Source organism: Raphanus sativus, unplaced genomic scaffold (assembly GCF_000801105.2).
Source record: "Raphanus sativus cultivar WK10039 unplaced genomic scaffold, ASM80110v3 Scaffold2314, whole genome shotgun sequence".
NCBI classification, from domain to species: Eukaryota; Viridiplantae; Streptophyta; class Magnoliopsida; order Brassicales; family Brassicaceae; genus Raphanus; species Raphanus sativus.
In genome coordinates, this window is record NW_026617623.1 from 1 (window position 1) to 15,528 (window position 15,528).

Sequence of the window (15,528 nt, forward strand, 5' to 3'; positions counted from 1 at the left end):
ATATATTGATCAGGGAACTAGGCTTGTTTTCCTCGATCACGTTTCAGCAAGTTACAGGTGCTGTGCTGGTGTGCTTTACTATGTTACATTCTGGGCCATGGATTTGGCTTCATCCAGTCCCGTCCCAAAACTTTATCAATCAAACTTTCGCCGGTGTGGACCCACATTTTGTGAGGTTTATCTCTTCAGGCTTAAACCAACGGACCAAGGTAATTTTTATTTGTCTACCAAGGAACTCTAATTAACCCGAGGTTGAGGGTTTCTTTCAGGTTCTTATTGTAATGGATAATTAACTTTTAAGAGTGTCATGGCTTCTTTATTGGCTATGGATGGTTTCGTTGGTATTTAGATTTGCTTATTGTGTTATGAACATCTCAAAAATTTAACTTTGGGACTTTCTTTTGCTTTAATTAGGAGAAACTTGTATGTATGTATGTTTGGATGTAAAACTAAGTGTATGTATATGGTTATGATGCAGAGATTGCTGCTGTTCAGGTGGATCCTCCTCCTCCATTGAATGAAGATATCCCAGGTGGCTCCCTTACTCTTCTCTTTGTCTAAGATCTTAAGATTTGTGGTAAAGCAGATAACACAGCTAAGTTGTTTATATCCATTTTGAAAGTATATATATAGATATCATTTGTACTTTGTTTGAAGTTTATTAGGTTAACATGGTTGTTTAATGTTTTACAGAACGACCCACTGTATTGTTCACTGTAACGGGTCCAGGGTCTGGGTTCATACCCAACGTTGTCTTCACTAGGATTCTTGCTCAAGTGTCTGTCTCGTTGCCAGAATCATCCTCACCATCCCTTCTTGTTACCTAACTACGCAAGTTTGTTGCACTCAGCCGTTTATGTGTTTTTTCTTTTTTTTTTTCTTTTTAATTTGGATATATTAGTTTATGGCAAGTGTTTAACTGTAATAAAATGACTGATGTCGTCTCATTCGTTGTTATCGTTTTTCATGGCAATACGTTGAGAATTTTTTTATAAAAAGTTTTTGGAACAACTTGACAAGATATTGAGAAGCGACCCAAAGTCGATTTTCTCTCTAGGCAATGGATCTTGATCATAGTTTAGAGGTTTTATTTACCACACAGATAAATGTAATATCAAAGGGAAGATTCAGAAACAGAGTTTTCTCTCTTTTATGAAACTGCTCGGGCTTTTTAATTCCATCAGTAGAAAGTAGAAACTCAAAAAAAAAAAATTCTGGTAGGTGCATGTGAAAGATATACTTAGGGCCTGATTGGTTTAACCGCAGCGGTTGCGTTAGCGGTTGCGGGAGTTTACGATTGCGGGTGATTGTGGTTTCAAGCGTTTTCTAGAGATTTGTACGACTGGTACAACGGTTAGTAATTGTTGCGTTTGCGGGACTCTTATGACTGGTAAACTACCAAACGCAATATTTGTTAAATAATAATTAACAATATTTATATTTTATATAATTATAAAAATATAAAAATTATAAAAGTATAATAAATATAAAATTTATATTTATAAAATCATATTGATAATTTTTTAAAATTTATAGAAAACATTTTGGTTTGAAATTTTTATAATATAAATTAAAATATAATATGTATACATTTTATAATTTCTATTATTTCAATTTAAAAATTTTATTGGATATTTTTAGTATTATTTTTATTTATTTTGTTTTTAAAGAAAAGAAAATTATCTTCCCGCAACCGCCATCAACCGCAAACGCTAGTTGGAACCAGCTTTTGATTTTAAGAGGTTCGGAGCGGTTTGAAACGATTTGTAGCATTTTCTATGATTGTTTCGAAACGCCGATAACCGCTGCGAACCGCAAAAGCTGCGTTTTTGCGGATAGAAACGGGGAAACCAGTCTTGCTCTTAATGGTTCGCCAAAGCGGCCACGTGTTTCGTCATTCTCGTTTATAAAAAAAAAATACAATTTGAAGCTAATAACTGTATGTCGTGTTTTCAAGTTGACAGCTGTTAATCAACTAAGTGAACGAGACTGACGGTTCCGATTTCCTAAGCGTTCTCGGTCTGTCTCACCGGAGAAGGAGAGAGCTGGATTCGGATGCTCTCTTGGAAAAGGGCTGGAAAAGATTTGTTCTCCTTGGGGTGATAATAAAAAAGATTGAGTTATTCATTATAATTGATGATCATAAACTTGTTTGCTAATTGTTGTGATCAAATTTGGTTGAGTTTGTTGATTTGTAGGTACTCAATTGTTACCTTAACAGATTAAAACTTGTTTATTCATATTCCAGAAGCTTTGTTGATTCATTGGCTATGGTTTCGTTGGTATTTAAAATGTTTGCACATCTCAAAATAAACTTTGAGACTTTCTTTTAGGATAATGTTCATATACTGATTTTGATAAACTTGAATGCATTGCAGTCTAAACTAGTATGTGTGGTTATGATGCAGAGATTGATGCTGTTCAGGTGGATCCTCTTCCTCCAATGAATGAAGTGACCCAGGTGGATCCTTACTCTTCTCTTGGTTTAAGATCTTGAGATTTGAGTTAATGTAGATGTTATATAGTACTACTACGTAATTTATATGCATTTGGAAGTATATATAGATATCATAGCTAGTACTGTGTTTCAAGTTACTAGGCTAACATAGTTATTTGATGATTATAGAAGCACCCACCATATTGTTCACAGTAACGGGTCCAGGATCGGGGTCCGTACCCAACGTTGTCTTCACTCGGATTCTTGCTAAGGTGTCTTGAGTGCTGAAGTTAAGTATGTTTAAAGTCGCCACCTTTAAGGCCAAAACGGTTAAACTATCTTCATTCCGTATTACAAAAATAATAGTTAAAAGCTTAATGGTGTGACACTAGTTTACATTCTAATTTTTTGAAGATGATTGAATGCTTTAAAGAAGGTTTTAAAAATATCTCTCATTCATAGGAGAAACATATTCAACACGTATGAGAAGAGAATAATCCAAAATGTGATCAATGTTTTTTTCTTTTCCTCCCTTCCATGTCCACTTATGCTTAGCCGAAGGCATGTTTGGATTTTTAAGTTAGCAACGCAAATATTACAAAAAAACAAGCGAAAGTCGACAGCCAAGGAACCCATTAAAAATAAACATTGTTGATAGATTTTTTAACAAATTTGGTCCATCGATTTATTTGGTTGAATATAAAAATATGTAAAAAATGACTTTTTAACATATCTTTTCCAGGTTTATATATTATTTTTTTATTGGTTTTACAAATTTCAACGAATTTAATATTTTTTATAACATTTAAATTGAAAATGTTTATATAACTGAAAAAATCAAACGTAACACTCCATATTTTCCTCACATATTAGAAAACATAAAATTAATTTTAGTTTACATTAATACATAACTCGCTTCACTACAAGGTAACATATTTCACTGTTATAAGATAAAAAACGAGGAAAAATTGATTTGTAATCTTCATGAAGCTCTTTTTTTACCTGTTGTGTCTAGTATTTTTCTAGCATAGTGAAATTTCGGAAAAAAGCACAACTCACGAATTTGAGATGTACGGTGTTGTCTCTCACAGGCGATTGTAAACCGTTTTCATTTATTAGACCGAATCAAACCGTTTTCATTTATTAGTTTGACGGTTTGGTACTTTTTCAGACAAGAACTCTGTTCTGGCTCCTTGTCGATTGTTTTATTCCTCGCCGAAAAGCCAGCATTAGGGTTTCGAATCATGGCCACTTGTACGATGACGGTGACGGAGTACTTTTGCCCTCCCAAGAAGCGAAGGCTGGACAAAGCCTCGGGAGAATCGAAATCCTCAGCGACTGGTCCAAATCTCCGGCCTTTCAACCCCGACGACGATGAGTGCATTCGACAGTACATCTTGTACTATTACCAGTTTCAAAAGAGCGAGGTATTTCTGATTCTCCATATAAATCTTCGTTGGATTAGTGATACCAGATTTCATAGAAGGTCTTTGTGTGGTTGTAGGGTTTCGATATTGATTGGGATAAGCTGGACTATCGGTTTGCCACGATGCCTATAATAGACGCATATCCTGCCGGTTATACCATGACCAACGATGAAATAATCAGTGAAGTGACTTGTCTTGCCATAGCCCAACGCAATGCAGAGAAGGTCTGATGATGATGCACTTATTAGTTTGTTGTCTTCCTTTATTCTTACTTTGCTTAGATATTTATTCAGGGAACTAGGCTTGTTTTCCTCGATCACGTCTCAGCAAGTTACAGGTGCTGTGCTGGTTGTCTTTACTATATTACATTCTGGGCTATGGATTTGGCTTCATCCAGGCCTGAGCCAAAGCTTTATCAAACAAAATGTCGCCAGTGTGGACCCACGTTTTGTGAGATTTATATCTTTAGGCTTAAACCAACTGATGAAGGTTTGCCTTATGTGTAATGTTTATTCACTTTTAAGATTTGCATTTGTTTTGATGTGTTTAGATGTAACCTAGTGTGTGTTGTTATGGTGCAGAGATTGCTGCTGTTCAGGTGGATCCTCCTCCTCCATTGAATGAAAATGACCCAGGTGGATCTCTTACTCTTTGTTTTGTCTATGATATTATGATCTGGGTTCTTAGAAAATTCAGGTTTATAAGACAATACCTCTAGCTAAGTTATTTATATGCATTTGGAAGTATATATAGATATATCATTTTGTACTTTGTTTCAAGTTATTTGCCTAATGGGGTTGTTTGATGTTTACAGAAGCAGCCACCATATCGTTCACTATAACGGGTCCAGGGTCTGGGTTCATACCCAACGTTGTCTTCACTCGGACTCCTGCTCAAGTATCTGTCCCGTCGGCAAAATCATCCTCACCGTGTGAAAGCCAAAGCCAAGACATTGATTCGCAATACCAGATTTAGTGTACGCTTATAATCAAACATAGGGGGATTTTGCTAGAAATGTGCATTATAGTCAGAAGTAACAAACTCAACTTAAGTGAAGCGACAACGACAAGAGACCAACGCGAGTAATGGACGCGTGTCAGAACAAGAACTTTGATTGCATAACCAGGTTCTATGTAATATTGACATGTGTGTTTGCTACTATCCAGACGTAAAAGAGCATGACCAAGATTTCGGAGCAACGTACGTGCCTACATGACCATATTACTTATGCAAAATAGGCTATACGTACGAATGTAAGTGACTAAGTGTGTATACAAACAGAGAATTAACAGATGCTACATTCTTTGTTCTTCTACTTTAAGCAAAGAACCTACTTTCACAAAACTAAAAATTTAAAATTATAAAACAAACTGCTTCCGCAGTAATGTAGCCTAACCAGCTCCATTCACAGATAAAAAGATCAAAACTCCATTCACATTGATCGAACTTGAGACCCATTCTCTTACCACCATCCTGCTCTGCATACAGAGATCGTTCTAAGAACCAATGGAAATATCACTACGAAGTACAATACACTTTATTGATGAACTCACCTGGCAAAGGATTGATCTAGTTTACATTAGATAATAGAACTTGGTCCAACGATTGATAAAGCCAAATTGGTGTCTGATCCGGTTTTCTAATTTCAAAGATCACAATTTGTACTCCAATACAGTAGATTGTCTCCTACCATGGAATATAGTTATAGAATTATATGTTTAGAGAAAATGGTACCTAATAGGTTATACTACGGACAATTTTGTTATATTTTCGTATGTAAGAAGCAATGCTCAAATTACAAATTATATTTCGAATTAAAAAGTACCATATTGGGAGAAAAACTTTCCTTTCTGGTTAGCGTTTAGGAAACATAAAGTACTTTGATAAGACAATCAAAGCAACAAAAAAGTGTTGACATAACATTTTTGATTGGCATGATTGATTGATTTAACCAATATAAATCTTAGATTTAATAAGATAGTTTTAACAACTTTTAAATATAATTAAAATAAATTAAAATGATAAAGCATCTTTACATATAATGAAATCTCAACTATTAACATGGAGTCGGAGACAAATCTCTTTTTTTTTTTTTTTGAACAACTTAAGATTTTATTAAAAGCTTAAATAGAGTTTGGGTCAGCAACTACATGGGTTGCGAGGCAGGCCTTAGCCAAACCATCGGCAAGCCCATTACTGGCCCTTGGAACAAAGATGAAACGACAGGAAACAAACGGTGAAGAGATAGAAAAAGATAGGTCGTCGATGTCGGAGAGAACTCCGTAGAGCTCCGTCGTGCGCCGGCGAGAGTTGATTGCTTGGACAAGCACTTGTGAATCTGTGCGAAGACAGATAGAGGTGTAGTTTCGAGAAGCTGCGTGGAGTAGAGCTTCTCTGATTGCCAGAGCTTCTCCCATGCAAGGTGAGGAGACTGACGATTGCTTTGAGGAGTCGCGGGATATCTCTCTTGCTGAGGCATCCATGAAGATCCAAGCTAGGCCAGCCTCCTTTGACATCGGGCTCCAGGATGCGTCGGTGTTACAGAAGATCTCAACTGGATCGGGGTTCCTTTGGTTGCCGTTGATTAGTCCCGAAATGGGGGCTTTTGGGCGCGGTGGTTGGGCGGCTTCCCATTCCTTGAGAGCTAGGATCGCTCGAAGCATAGTATCCTTCGGTGATTGGTGGCGATTCTCAAAGACGAGCTGGTTCCTGGAGATCCAGAGAAACCAACATATCCACGGGAAGGCGTTGCCAGTGAACCCGTATGGTGGCAGCGGGTGTCTATTCCAAGATTCTTCCAGCTTAACAAAGGAGGAGGAGATCGTAGTTGTATCGAGTGGTGTCTCCCAGGGGCAGAGACTCCATACCTCAGTTGCGAAGTTGCAATGGAAGAGGATGTGCTCGATACTTTCTGTCTCTCCGCATCGTATACAAGTAGTATTTGCTAGCAGACCTCGTCGACGCAGGTTTTCACCTGTAGGCAAAGCATTTGATCCCACTTTCCAGAGGAAGAACTTCATTTTTGGTGACATGTGACGAGACCAGATAAGCTTCTTCCACCTCTTCTCGTTATCTCCTTGTATTATAGTTGTAGTTGGAGCCTTGGTGATGAACGTGGAGTAGTATCCTGACTTGACGGTGTAGCAACCTGATTTCTGCAGGGGCCAAATGAAGGAGTCCTGCTTCCCTAGGACGCTAGGACGAAGCTTAAAGATGAGTTCTTTTAGCTCTGGGAGGAGATTCTCCACAAGACTCACATTCCACTCTCTAGTTTCTCTTGTAAGTAGATCCGATACCATTAGGTCTCTGTCACGTTGGAGCACAGGACCAAAAGGTTTGAGGTTTGCTTCCGGTTGAACCCATGAATCGTCCCATACAGATGTTGGCTCTCCGTTTCCTATTGCCTTTCCTAGATGGGTTAAGAGGAGGTCTCTCCCACGGAGTATCCCTCTCCAGCCGTGGGAGATGGAGGCTGTCGCCTGTGTCTTTAGAAATGAGGTCTTGTGGCAGTACTTGCCCAATAGTACTTTCGCCAGCAGACAGTCCGGATTGGTAAGGATTTTCCAACCTATCTTTGCTAGTAGAGCATGGTTAAAAGTTTGTATATCGCGAAAACCTAATCCACCCATGTCTTTTGGTTGTGTCATCTTGTCCCAGGAGATCCAACAGATTTTCTTGGCACCATCCTCTTTGTCCCACCAGAACCTGGTTAAGACAGATTGGATTCTCTTACAGAGGCTGATAGGCAGTTCAAACGCTGTTATCGCGAAAGAAGGTACAGCGGATAGGACTGATTGTATCATCACTGCTTTGCCTGCTGTTGACAAGAATTGTGTGGACCAGTTCAAAGCTCGCTGCTTCATCCTGTCTACAATTGAGGAGAAGAGGTCCTTCTTCTTGCGCCCAAAGTGTTCTGGAAGCCCAAGGTATTTGCCCACTCCCCCTTCTTTCTCGATTCCAAGTTGTGCTTTGACTCTACTCCGTATGTCTGCAGGAGTTTTGCTAGAGAAAGAGATTAAAGACTTCAAGGTGTTGATTTTCTGACCAGAAGCTGCCTCGTAGATTTGCAGGATTTCAACCAAACTGGAACACACATGGCTATCAGTCTTGGTGAAGATCATCGTGTCATCCGCGAACAACAGGTGATTGATTTTGGGACTGTTGCGAGCAACTCTTAGTCCTGGCAATGATCCCTCTTCTTGTGCTCTTATGCAGAGACCAAAAAGAACTTCACCACACAGAATGAAGATGTATGGTGACATTGGGTCGCCCTGCCTGATTCCTCTCTGTGGCTCAACACTCCCAACAGCTTCATCATTAAGGAGGAAGGAGTAAGAGACTGTTGTGATACACTCCATAACCCATCCCACAAAGGTACTACTGAAACCCATACGCTCGAAAACATATTTGATGAAAGGCCATTCGAGCCTATCATAGGCTTTACTAACATCTGTCTTTACTGCCATTGAGCAGTGCTTGACTGCCCCGGAGATCTTCAAATAATGTAGCATTTCGTGCGTTATCAGCACGTTATCGGTAATAACACGTCCAGGTACGAAAGCAGATTGATTCTCCGAAATTACTTCTTGTAGGATTGGTTTGAGTCTTAGGGAGAGAAGTTTCGAAATGACCTTATAGTATACATTGCAAAGGGCTATTGGCCTGTAGTCTGACACTGCTTTAGGGCTTTGAATCTTCGGTATTAGCCTGATATGCGTAGAGTTGATTGTTCTAGGGAGTAGTCCTTCGGTGAAAAAAGTCTGAACTTCTTTTATAATGGCAGGACCCACCACCTCCCAGTTGGATTGGAAAAAGCTTGCAGAGAAGCCGTCTGGTCCAGGAGCTTTGTCGGGGTGAATAGCGAAGACGGCCTCTTTGATTTCTGATGGAGAGGGGGTTTGCACTAGCGTTGCATTTGTGGTAGAAGTGATGCACGATTTGATTGCTTTGTCCACTACGTCGACTGCAGAGTTGCCAGAGGAAGTAAAAATTTCAGAGAAGTAGTTTCCAATAGCTGCAGCAATCTGGTCATCCTCAAAAACAGGTAGTCCTTGATCGTTTTCTATAACTGAGATCATGTTTCTTGCTCTCCTTCCTTTTGTTGATGCGTGGAAAAAACTTGTGTTCTTATCCCCCAGGGCAAGCCAGAGAAGCCGACTTCGTTGGCGCCAAAATTCCTCCTCAGCTGTGTAGGCCTTGAGTAGCTGTAGATGCAGTTGAGCGATAAGATTATCATCTGAGACGCTGGCTGATAGCGCAGAATCTAGACCTGCCTTCGTTTCCAAGATCACCTTCCTGCTATTGATATGGAATTTTTTGCTCCAGGCTGAGATCGCTTGCCTTCAGCTGCTAATCCTTGTGGCAACAGGTACATTCTGGCTTTCGTTCCATACCCGTGATATTAAACGACTGATTTCTTCATTGTCTCGCAGGCGTCTATCATACCGAAAGATCTTTGAGGAGTGCTTCTTCTTGGAATCAAAGGTAGAGAGTAGAGGTCTATGATCCGATGCTTCAAGTTGTAGGTAGTGGGAGCGAGCGTTTGGGAAGACATCTGACCATGAGCTATTGGCCATTGCTCTGTCCAGTCGACAGTGGACAAGGTGTGTGCCCCTCTGTCCCCTCCACGAGAGGAAGTTCCCTGTGTGCTTGAGGTCGAACAAATCACTGGCAGACAGGAAGGATCGAAAGTTGCTGAAGGAGCTTTCGGGTCTTTCCACACCTCCTGACTTCTCAGCGTTTGAAGTAATCTCGTTGAAATCACCGGTGAGAAACCAGGGAGAGTCTCTGATGGCCGCTATGTTGCTTAGAGAATTCCAAACAGGCAGACGCTTTGAGATGTCGGGCTCTCCATAAACAAAGGTACTGTGGAAGCTCTTCCCTTTAAAAGAGATATAGGTATCAATGTAGTTTTGATTATCTATCAGGATATCGACTGCAACATCTTTTTTCCACAGCAGAGCTAGACCTCCTGAAGCCGGAGTGAGGGGAGAGAACAAGAACTGCTCATCGAGATTCAGGTCCTTTAGTTCTTTAGCGACGAAATCATCTGGGTTTTTCGTTTCAGATAAGAAAATAACATCAGGGGAACATTGTTTGTTCAGGTCTTTGAGCCTCTGGATTGTTTTGGGGTTCCCCATCCCACAATAATTCCAGCTTAAGATGACTAAGGAAGAGGAGGAGGGTGGGTGTGAAAATCCGACGACTTCCTCCCCTGGTTAGTTGAGGATGGCGCAACCGCAGATGCATGATTAGTTCTCACTAACTGTTGGCTCCTTCTCTGCGAGGAGTGGATAGGAGCCGTGTGTGGAAAGCCATGCCTAGACGGTGTTTGTGCAATGTTAATCTTCCTGAGGTTCGTGCCTGCAAAGATGCGGGGGCTAGCATTTGTTCTGCGTGAGGGACTTGTCTTGTCTCGCGTTCTTCTTGTGGACCTGGGAGTGTTGATTTCAGCTCGTTGTAGGGGGACATGTGGGGAGGAGACGCTCCCATCATCTGCCTCTGTAAGTGTTCCATTATGTTTTTCGTGAATCCTTAGGTTCTGTATGGCTGCATCGATGATTCTAGTGGCTGTTTCTTCCATCAGGTTGACTTCCTCTGAGTGGAGAACTCTCTGCATTCTTGCTGCGGCCTCAACGGGATCCTCCACGTTGGTGTAGCGGAAGGTATCTTCACGGAGCTGCTCCATCACTTCCTCTCTCGAGGGGATCCTTGGCGGAGGGAAGTCAGTTACTTCCAAGTTCCGCTCCAGTGGTATTCTAGGTAGCTCAGATGTATTAGCCAGGGGTGAAGTGTGAGGCGTTCGAAGTGTCTCATCTCTGGCTTCAGATGGCTCACCAACAGCTTGGGCCTTCTCTTTCCAGTAGGTATTGGGGGAGCGGCTTCTTGAGCGTCGATGGTCTTGATCTCCTCCCAGATGGTGAATAGGCCTGTAGAAAGAGTTCTGTTTCGATCTATTGAGGTTGTAGTCTCTAGCGTTGCGTGATGCAGGGGCTATCTCTTTCTCATACTTAAAAAAGTCGGTAGCTCTAGCCGTAACTATATAAGTACTTCTTAAAAAACTATCATCTGTCTTCAAATTTTCTTTACCATTGGTTTCTGTAGATGTTGATATAGATTATTAGAGACATTACTTAAAGCTGTAGATATTTTAGTATATCCAAATAGTCAAAATATTGTTCTTGTCTACCAAACTTAAGAAACCGACAAATATCTGTGAGACTAAAATACCAAACATAAGTAAGAGTGTTTAATATATTTGTAATCTACATAATGTAAAACCTTGTGTCCTCGTGCATGTATATTGCCAAATATCGATTCGTTTGCATAATTGTTAAAGATGTTAATGTTTAATAAACACATTCAAGAAGCAAGAATAGTTCATTCTTCTCTAGAAAGAGATAGAACATGAATTGAAAAGTGTAGTCTCTTCTACGTCCAATGTATAGATAAAACGTATAGGTACAATTATACAAAACTATCTTGGTAATTTAATATTCTCTAAGCAACGGTCTCAAAATTTGTAAGTTTTGGCAGTGTGCTACTTTTTCGTCTTGTTTTGACAGAGATGCATACAGAGTCAGACCGTATGTACGATAAGACTGATAAAAGTGTATTATATCAAATAGTTGTATCAACCCAACAACAAGGATAAAAATGCAATAAAAATAATAATAATAATACAATTTTTGGAATGAGTTCAGCTGTCAATCTTCAGAACAAGAACTTTTATTATATGACTAGGTTTTAGCTAATCTTGGCATGAGTTCAGCTGCTGTATGGATGATAAAAAAATTTCTTATAATGATGCAAAATAAGCATGACAAGATTCCAAAGCTACATGACCATAAAACCAGATGATCAGAACATTGATTCAACTAAACATAACATAATCTTAAGAAAAAAAAAAGAATTCAGAAACGCATTGATTCTCCTCGACTTTGATCAAATAACTACTTTCACACACTCACAATCATATTAAGACTGCTTCCAAATAATGTAGATGTAACCAATTCCATTCAAAGCTTTATAGTAATTGGTTGAAATTGTTTTAGCTTTCCTTCAGCTAATTTTCTTAAAGCATTACCACAAATTTTATTTTTTCCTTAAAAGTAGTTATAGGTTGGATTTCAGTCAGTTACAACATTTCTCCAGCTATTAAATAGCATGATTAGAAAGAAAATGATCTAAAATCATCCATGAAAACAAACATGTACATTATTCACCTTTTGGTAAGGACCATTCAAGACTCATCTCATATTCTTTGTTAGACCCAAAGACATTTAACTATACCAGAAACAATATGTTTTGTTCTTATTTTGATAGAGTATGCAAACAATATGTTTTTTGGTGCACAAAGAACGTAAATAACTTAAGACCAACAAAATTGTTTTATAACAAAAAGTTGCTTGAAAATCAATAGCAAAGACATGTACCATACACACAAACGTATAACAGTGCAACAACTAAAGTGGTCTATACAACACATAGTCAACCATGTCAAATTTGATGCAAATGAAGGCATCAACAACTTCAAAAGCGCCATCAGTTTCATGAAATCATCTTGAGTTTGCTTGGAAAGTCAATTGAGTAGTTATGGTCAACAACTGGCGATGAGATAATTCCCTCATCCGGGTGTAAATAAACTACATTCTTTATTTTACCTAGCTATGTAATGATATTAGTGATAACTAGTTTTGATTAAATCTGGTTTATGTTTTTACTGGATTAGTTACCACACGGCGGATGATTTCACTCATTTGAACAACATTGAAGATGTCGAACTTGAAGAGATAGTTAGGAAACAACCTTTTATAGGTCCCATACCAATCAGTAGCGACCTACATGGATATTACTATACTATAAACTTATGTTAAATTTCAAGCTTGTTTTATTATTGATTTTTGTTTCATGTTGAATCTAATGCTATCTATTATACAGAGGATTTATCAACATGACCATACCACAGATCCGCCAAACCCGCAAGTGCATAATGTTCCTATTGTTGGATTTGGAGCTTTAGAAGGTAGACCTACTAGATTGTGTAGAATTCATGGGGAGAAGGTTGGGGGCATCGAGGATATGCGTATGTGTATCGTCAACCCATACCTGGACGCCCAGTTTCTCAGTTCACTGAGATCATTATTCCTAATAAAAGACATCATCCGAGACAAGAAAAGGAGGCTAGGATGATATGCAAAACTATAGTTTATATTGAATTATTTTACTTATGGGTACAACACATAAATATGACCTTGAGATAAATATATCAGTTTTTACAAATCGTCTCCAAAATATTAAACAATGCGATTTGGATTACAGATGTACTGTGTAATGTTTTTATATAACCAAAATACTATTCTATTAATAAAAAAAATTGAAACTATATTCTTTTTGGGTAGTACAGTTCATTTAGATTATTTAACCGAATATAAAATATTTATATGTCAGCAGGGTTAATCTTTCTTGGTATTTTTTTTTTATTTTTTCATAATTTTTTTCTTTATCTATCTTATAAAATATAATTATTTATTAATATTTTAGTGAAGACTATCAGTTGTGTTAGTCTAAATTGTATTGGTTAATATTAGATTAGTGTTTTCACCTTACATTTATATCTAAAATACACTGTTATGTTAGTCTAAATCGTATTGGTTACTATTATATTAGTGCTTCACAGTACATCTATACAACATTGCTATTTTAATCCAAATCGTATTGGTTAATATTATATTAATTAATATTTTTACCACACAGTTATATCTCTAATACACGGATGAAAAATTATTAATACAAAAAATAATTTTAATATTGTTCTTTAAACAATACAATTTGGATAAATTCAAAATTATATAAAATTACACAGTATATATAGAATTGGACAAACTCAAAATTATATAAAACTACACAGTATAGAATTGGCCACTCCAAATTATATTAACTACTATAGAATATATGTTATGTTAAGACGAAAATGGAATCCACGCGGGTCATGATCTAGTTGTTTGTTATACAAGAAATACAGTTATTCCGCATGATGCATTTATTTCAAATTCACCGTATTAAAACTGTATTTCGCAGTTTTTTTTTTTTGCTAAAAAGTAAATATCATATAATGAAAAAGAAGACAATGCAAGGAAGGTCTTGGTCATGAACCATCTTGGCAAAAAAGAGATAAAAAACAAGATGATTACATCCAACAAAGTAGAACAATTAACTGAACCACATAGACATGAGAGATTGAAACCGCCAGCTGGTCCTCCTGGCAGAGATGATGACTCTCATTTCTTTATCGATGTATTTCGCAGTTGAAATCATTATCTCGTATCATCGAACCCATTGTCATAAATTCAAACCTTAACATATGATTTTTTTGTAAGGTCTGGATGTATAGTTTCCATTAGCCTCGACTTATAACCAAACTCATTTTTCAAAGTTGGCAATTGACAAAACTAAAGGAAAATTGAAAAAAAATAAAGGAAAACTGAAAGGAAAATAAAAGAAAAGAAAAATTGTTAAAGCAGTTTCAAAAAAAAAAATGTTAGATGAAGACTGAACAAATAACCAAACATGCCTAATGAATTATCATATATTCAATTTATACATCAAATAAACTACCATTAAATTATGTCCAAATTTATAAAAATTCAAAATATTATATGTTTTTGTTTTAATTTATGGCGAAGTTATATACATCTTCAGACTTCAAGTCAAAGAAAACATCACCTTTAAAATCGTACGAGCTTATGAATTTATGATTTGTTGATGAATATCTTACTCCACTAAAGAAAACACACCTTTAATTAAAGCCATTAAAATAATAACCCTGGTATCTCTAAGATATGTTCTTCTACATCACTTTGATTTATACTAAATCACTTTTATACTCTAAGATATGCTTTTCTTCAACACATACTCTAAGATATGCTATTCTACTCTTTTTGTTCATAATATCTCACATCCATTGTCCTTCATGGGATAAGCAAAGATTAAAAATTAGTTGCTGACTATTTCATAGTCGTGATGTGCATATCTCTTTTAAAAAACTTAAAACTCATTAACCAACAAACAACTATTTTAAAGAAACATCTCTTTTCATCACAGATTCACAATTCTCCATCACTACAAACTCTGCTCAAAATCATCATACAAAAAAAAAATCCATCCAATCTTTTATTTATGGAAATCACAATAACGATGCACAAAATCAGAAAGAATGAGAATTACAATCTCTCCAAGACTCCAACAACTCAAATCAGAGATTATCAAAACTATATCAATTCGAGTCTTAACCAGCGTTTCTAAAATTAGACCGTACTTACGGTTCTCTTGTTTTAACCAAGCGTTTCTAATTAAACCGAACTAAATTAAAGCTGTAAATAATAGATGTTACTTGTGACAGAGGGTGTCTCCAGGGGCGGATCTAGAAAATAATATAATGTGTGGCACAATTAAAATTAATATATATAATATAACTAAAATATTAAACAATTTAGTGAAACAAATTTTCTTTTTAAAGTTACATTAACCACTACAATTTTTCATCTTATTTTAAATGAACCATATATTTTTTTTTCAAATTTTTTGATAGTTACAACCTTTACTCCTTTTAGTTTCATTAATCTAGTTATTAGAATTAAACATAATAGAAATAATTGTTAGAAT

The 15,528-nt window shown here is 37.2% G+C and overlaps 3 protein-coding genes, 1 long non-coding RNA gene and 1 pseudogene across 4 annotated transcripts; 4 read left to right on the forward strand and 1 right to left on the reverse strand.

Moving 5' to 3' along the window:
* Nucleotides 1-4: 4 nt before the first annotated feature.
* On the forward strand, nucleotides 5-947 carry LOC130494484 (uncharacterized; the record flags this gene model as incomplete). The annotated part of the gene is made up of 3 exons (XM_057000100.1): nucleotides 5-209; nucleotides 479-532; nucleotides 694-947. Coding segments are annotated over 3 exons (393 nt in total), but the record flags the coding sequence as incomplete, so codon positions are not given.
* A 982-nt stretch (nucleotides 948-1,929) lies between these two features.
* LOC130505487 (uncharacterized) lies at nucleotides 1,930-2,923 on the forward strand. The gene is made up of 3 exons (XR_008941701.1): nucleotides 1,930-2,099; nucleotides 2,409-2,461; nucleotides 2,627-2,923. It is a non-coding gene; the product is annotated as an uncharacterized LOC130505487 (long non-coding RNA).
* Nucleotides 2,924-3,582: 659 nt separating this feature from the next.
* On the forward strand, nucleotides 3,583-5,193 carry LOC130505489 (uncharacterized). Its single transcript, XM_057000101.1, has 5 exons — nucleotides 3,583-3,864; nucleotides 3,942-4,088; nucleotides 4,158-4,353; nucleotides 4,446-4,499; nucleotides 4,679-5,193. The coding sequence occupies exons 1-5, from the start codon at nucleotides 3,682-3,684 to the stop codon at nucleotides 4,837-4,839; spliced, it is 741 nt and encodes a 246-aa protein (XP_056856081.1). The 5' UTR covers nucleotides 3,583-3,681; the 3' UTR covers nucleotides 4,840-5,193.
* A 794-nt stretch (nucleotides 5,194-5,987) lies between these two features.
* LOC108845516 (uncharacterized) lies at nucleotides 5,988-10,004 on the reverse strand. Its single transcript, XM_018618712.1, has 2 exons — nucleotides 9,310-10,004; nucleotides 5,988-9,159 (listed from the first exon to the last, which is right to left on the reverse strand). Exons 1-2 carry the CDS (start codon nucleotides 10,002-10,004, stop codon nucleotides 5,988-5,990), a joined length of 3,867 nt encoding a protein of 1,288 aa, XP_018474214.1.
* A 2,289-nt stretch (nucleotides 10,005-12,293) lies between these two features.
* Nucleotides 12,294-13,046, forward strand: LOC130505488 (uncharacterized; annotated as a pseudogene).
* The last annotated feature ends 2,482 nt before the right edge of the window (nucleotides 13,047-15,528 follow it).

Bases quoted from the DNA above. Each gene is read 5' to 3' on its own strand.
- LOC130505489 (XM_057000101.1), top strand. From the start codon at position 3,682: ATGGCCACTTGTACGATGACGGTGACGGAGTACTTTTGCCCTCCCAAG. The intron at 4,354-4,445 runs GTTTGCCTTATG...GTTATGGTGCAG, and splicing joins GCTTAAACCAACTGATGAAG to AGATTGCTGCTGTTCAGGTG. The intron at 4,500-4,678 runs GTGGATCTCTTA...TGATGTTTACAG, and splicing joins ATTGAATGAAAATGACCCAG to AAGCAGCCACCATATCGTTC.
- LOC108845516 (XM_018618712.1), bottom strand. From the start codon at position 10,004: ATGGGGAACCCCAAAACAATCCAGAGGCTCAAAGACCTGAACAAACAA. The intron at 9,160-9,309 runs GTATGATAGACG...TATCAATAGCAG, and splicing joins CACTCCTCAAAGATCTTTCG to GAAGGTGATCTTGGAAACGA.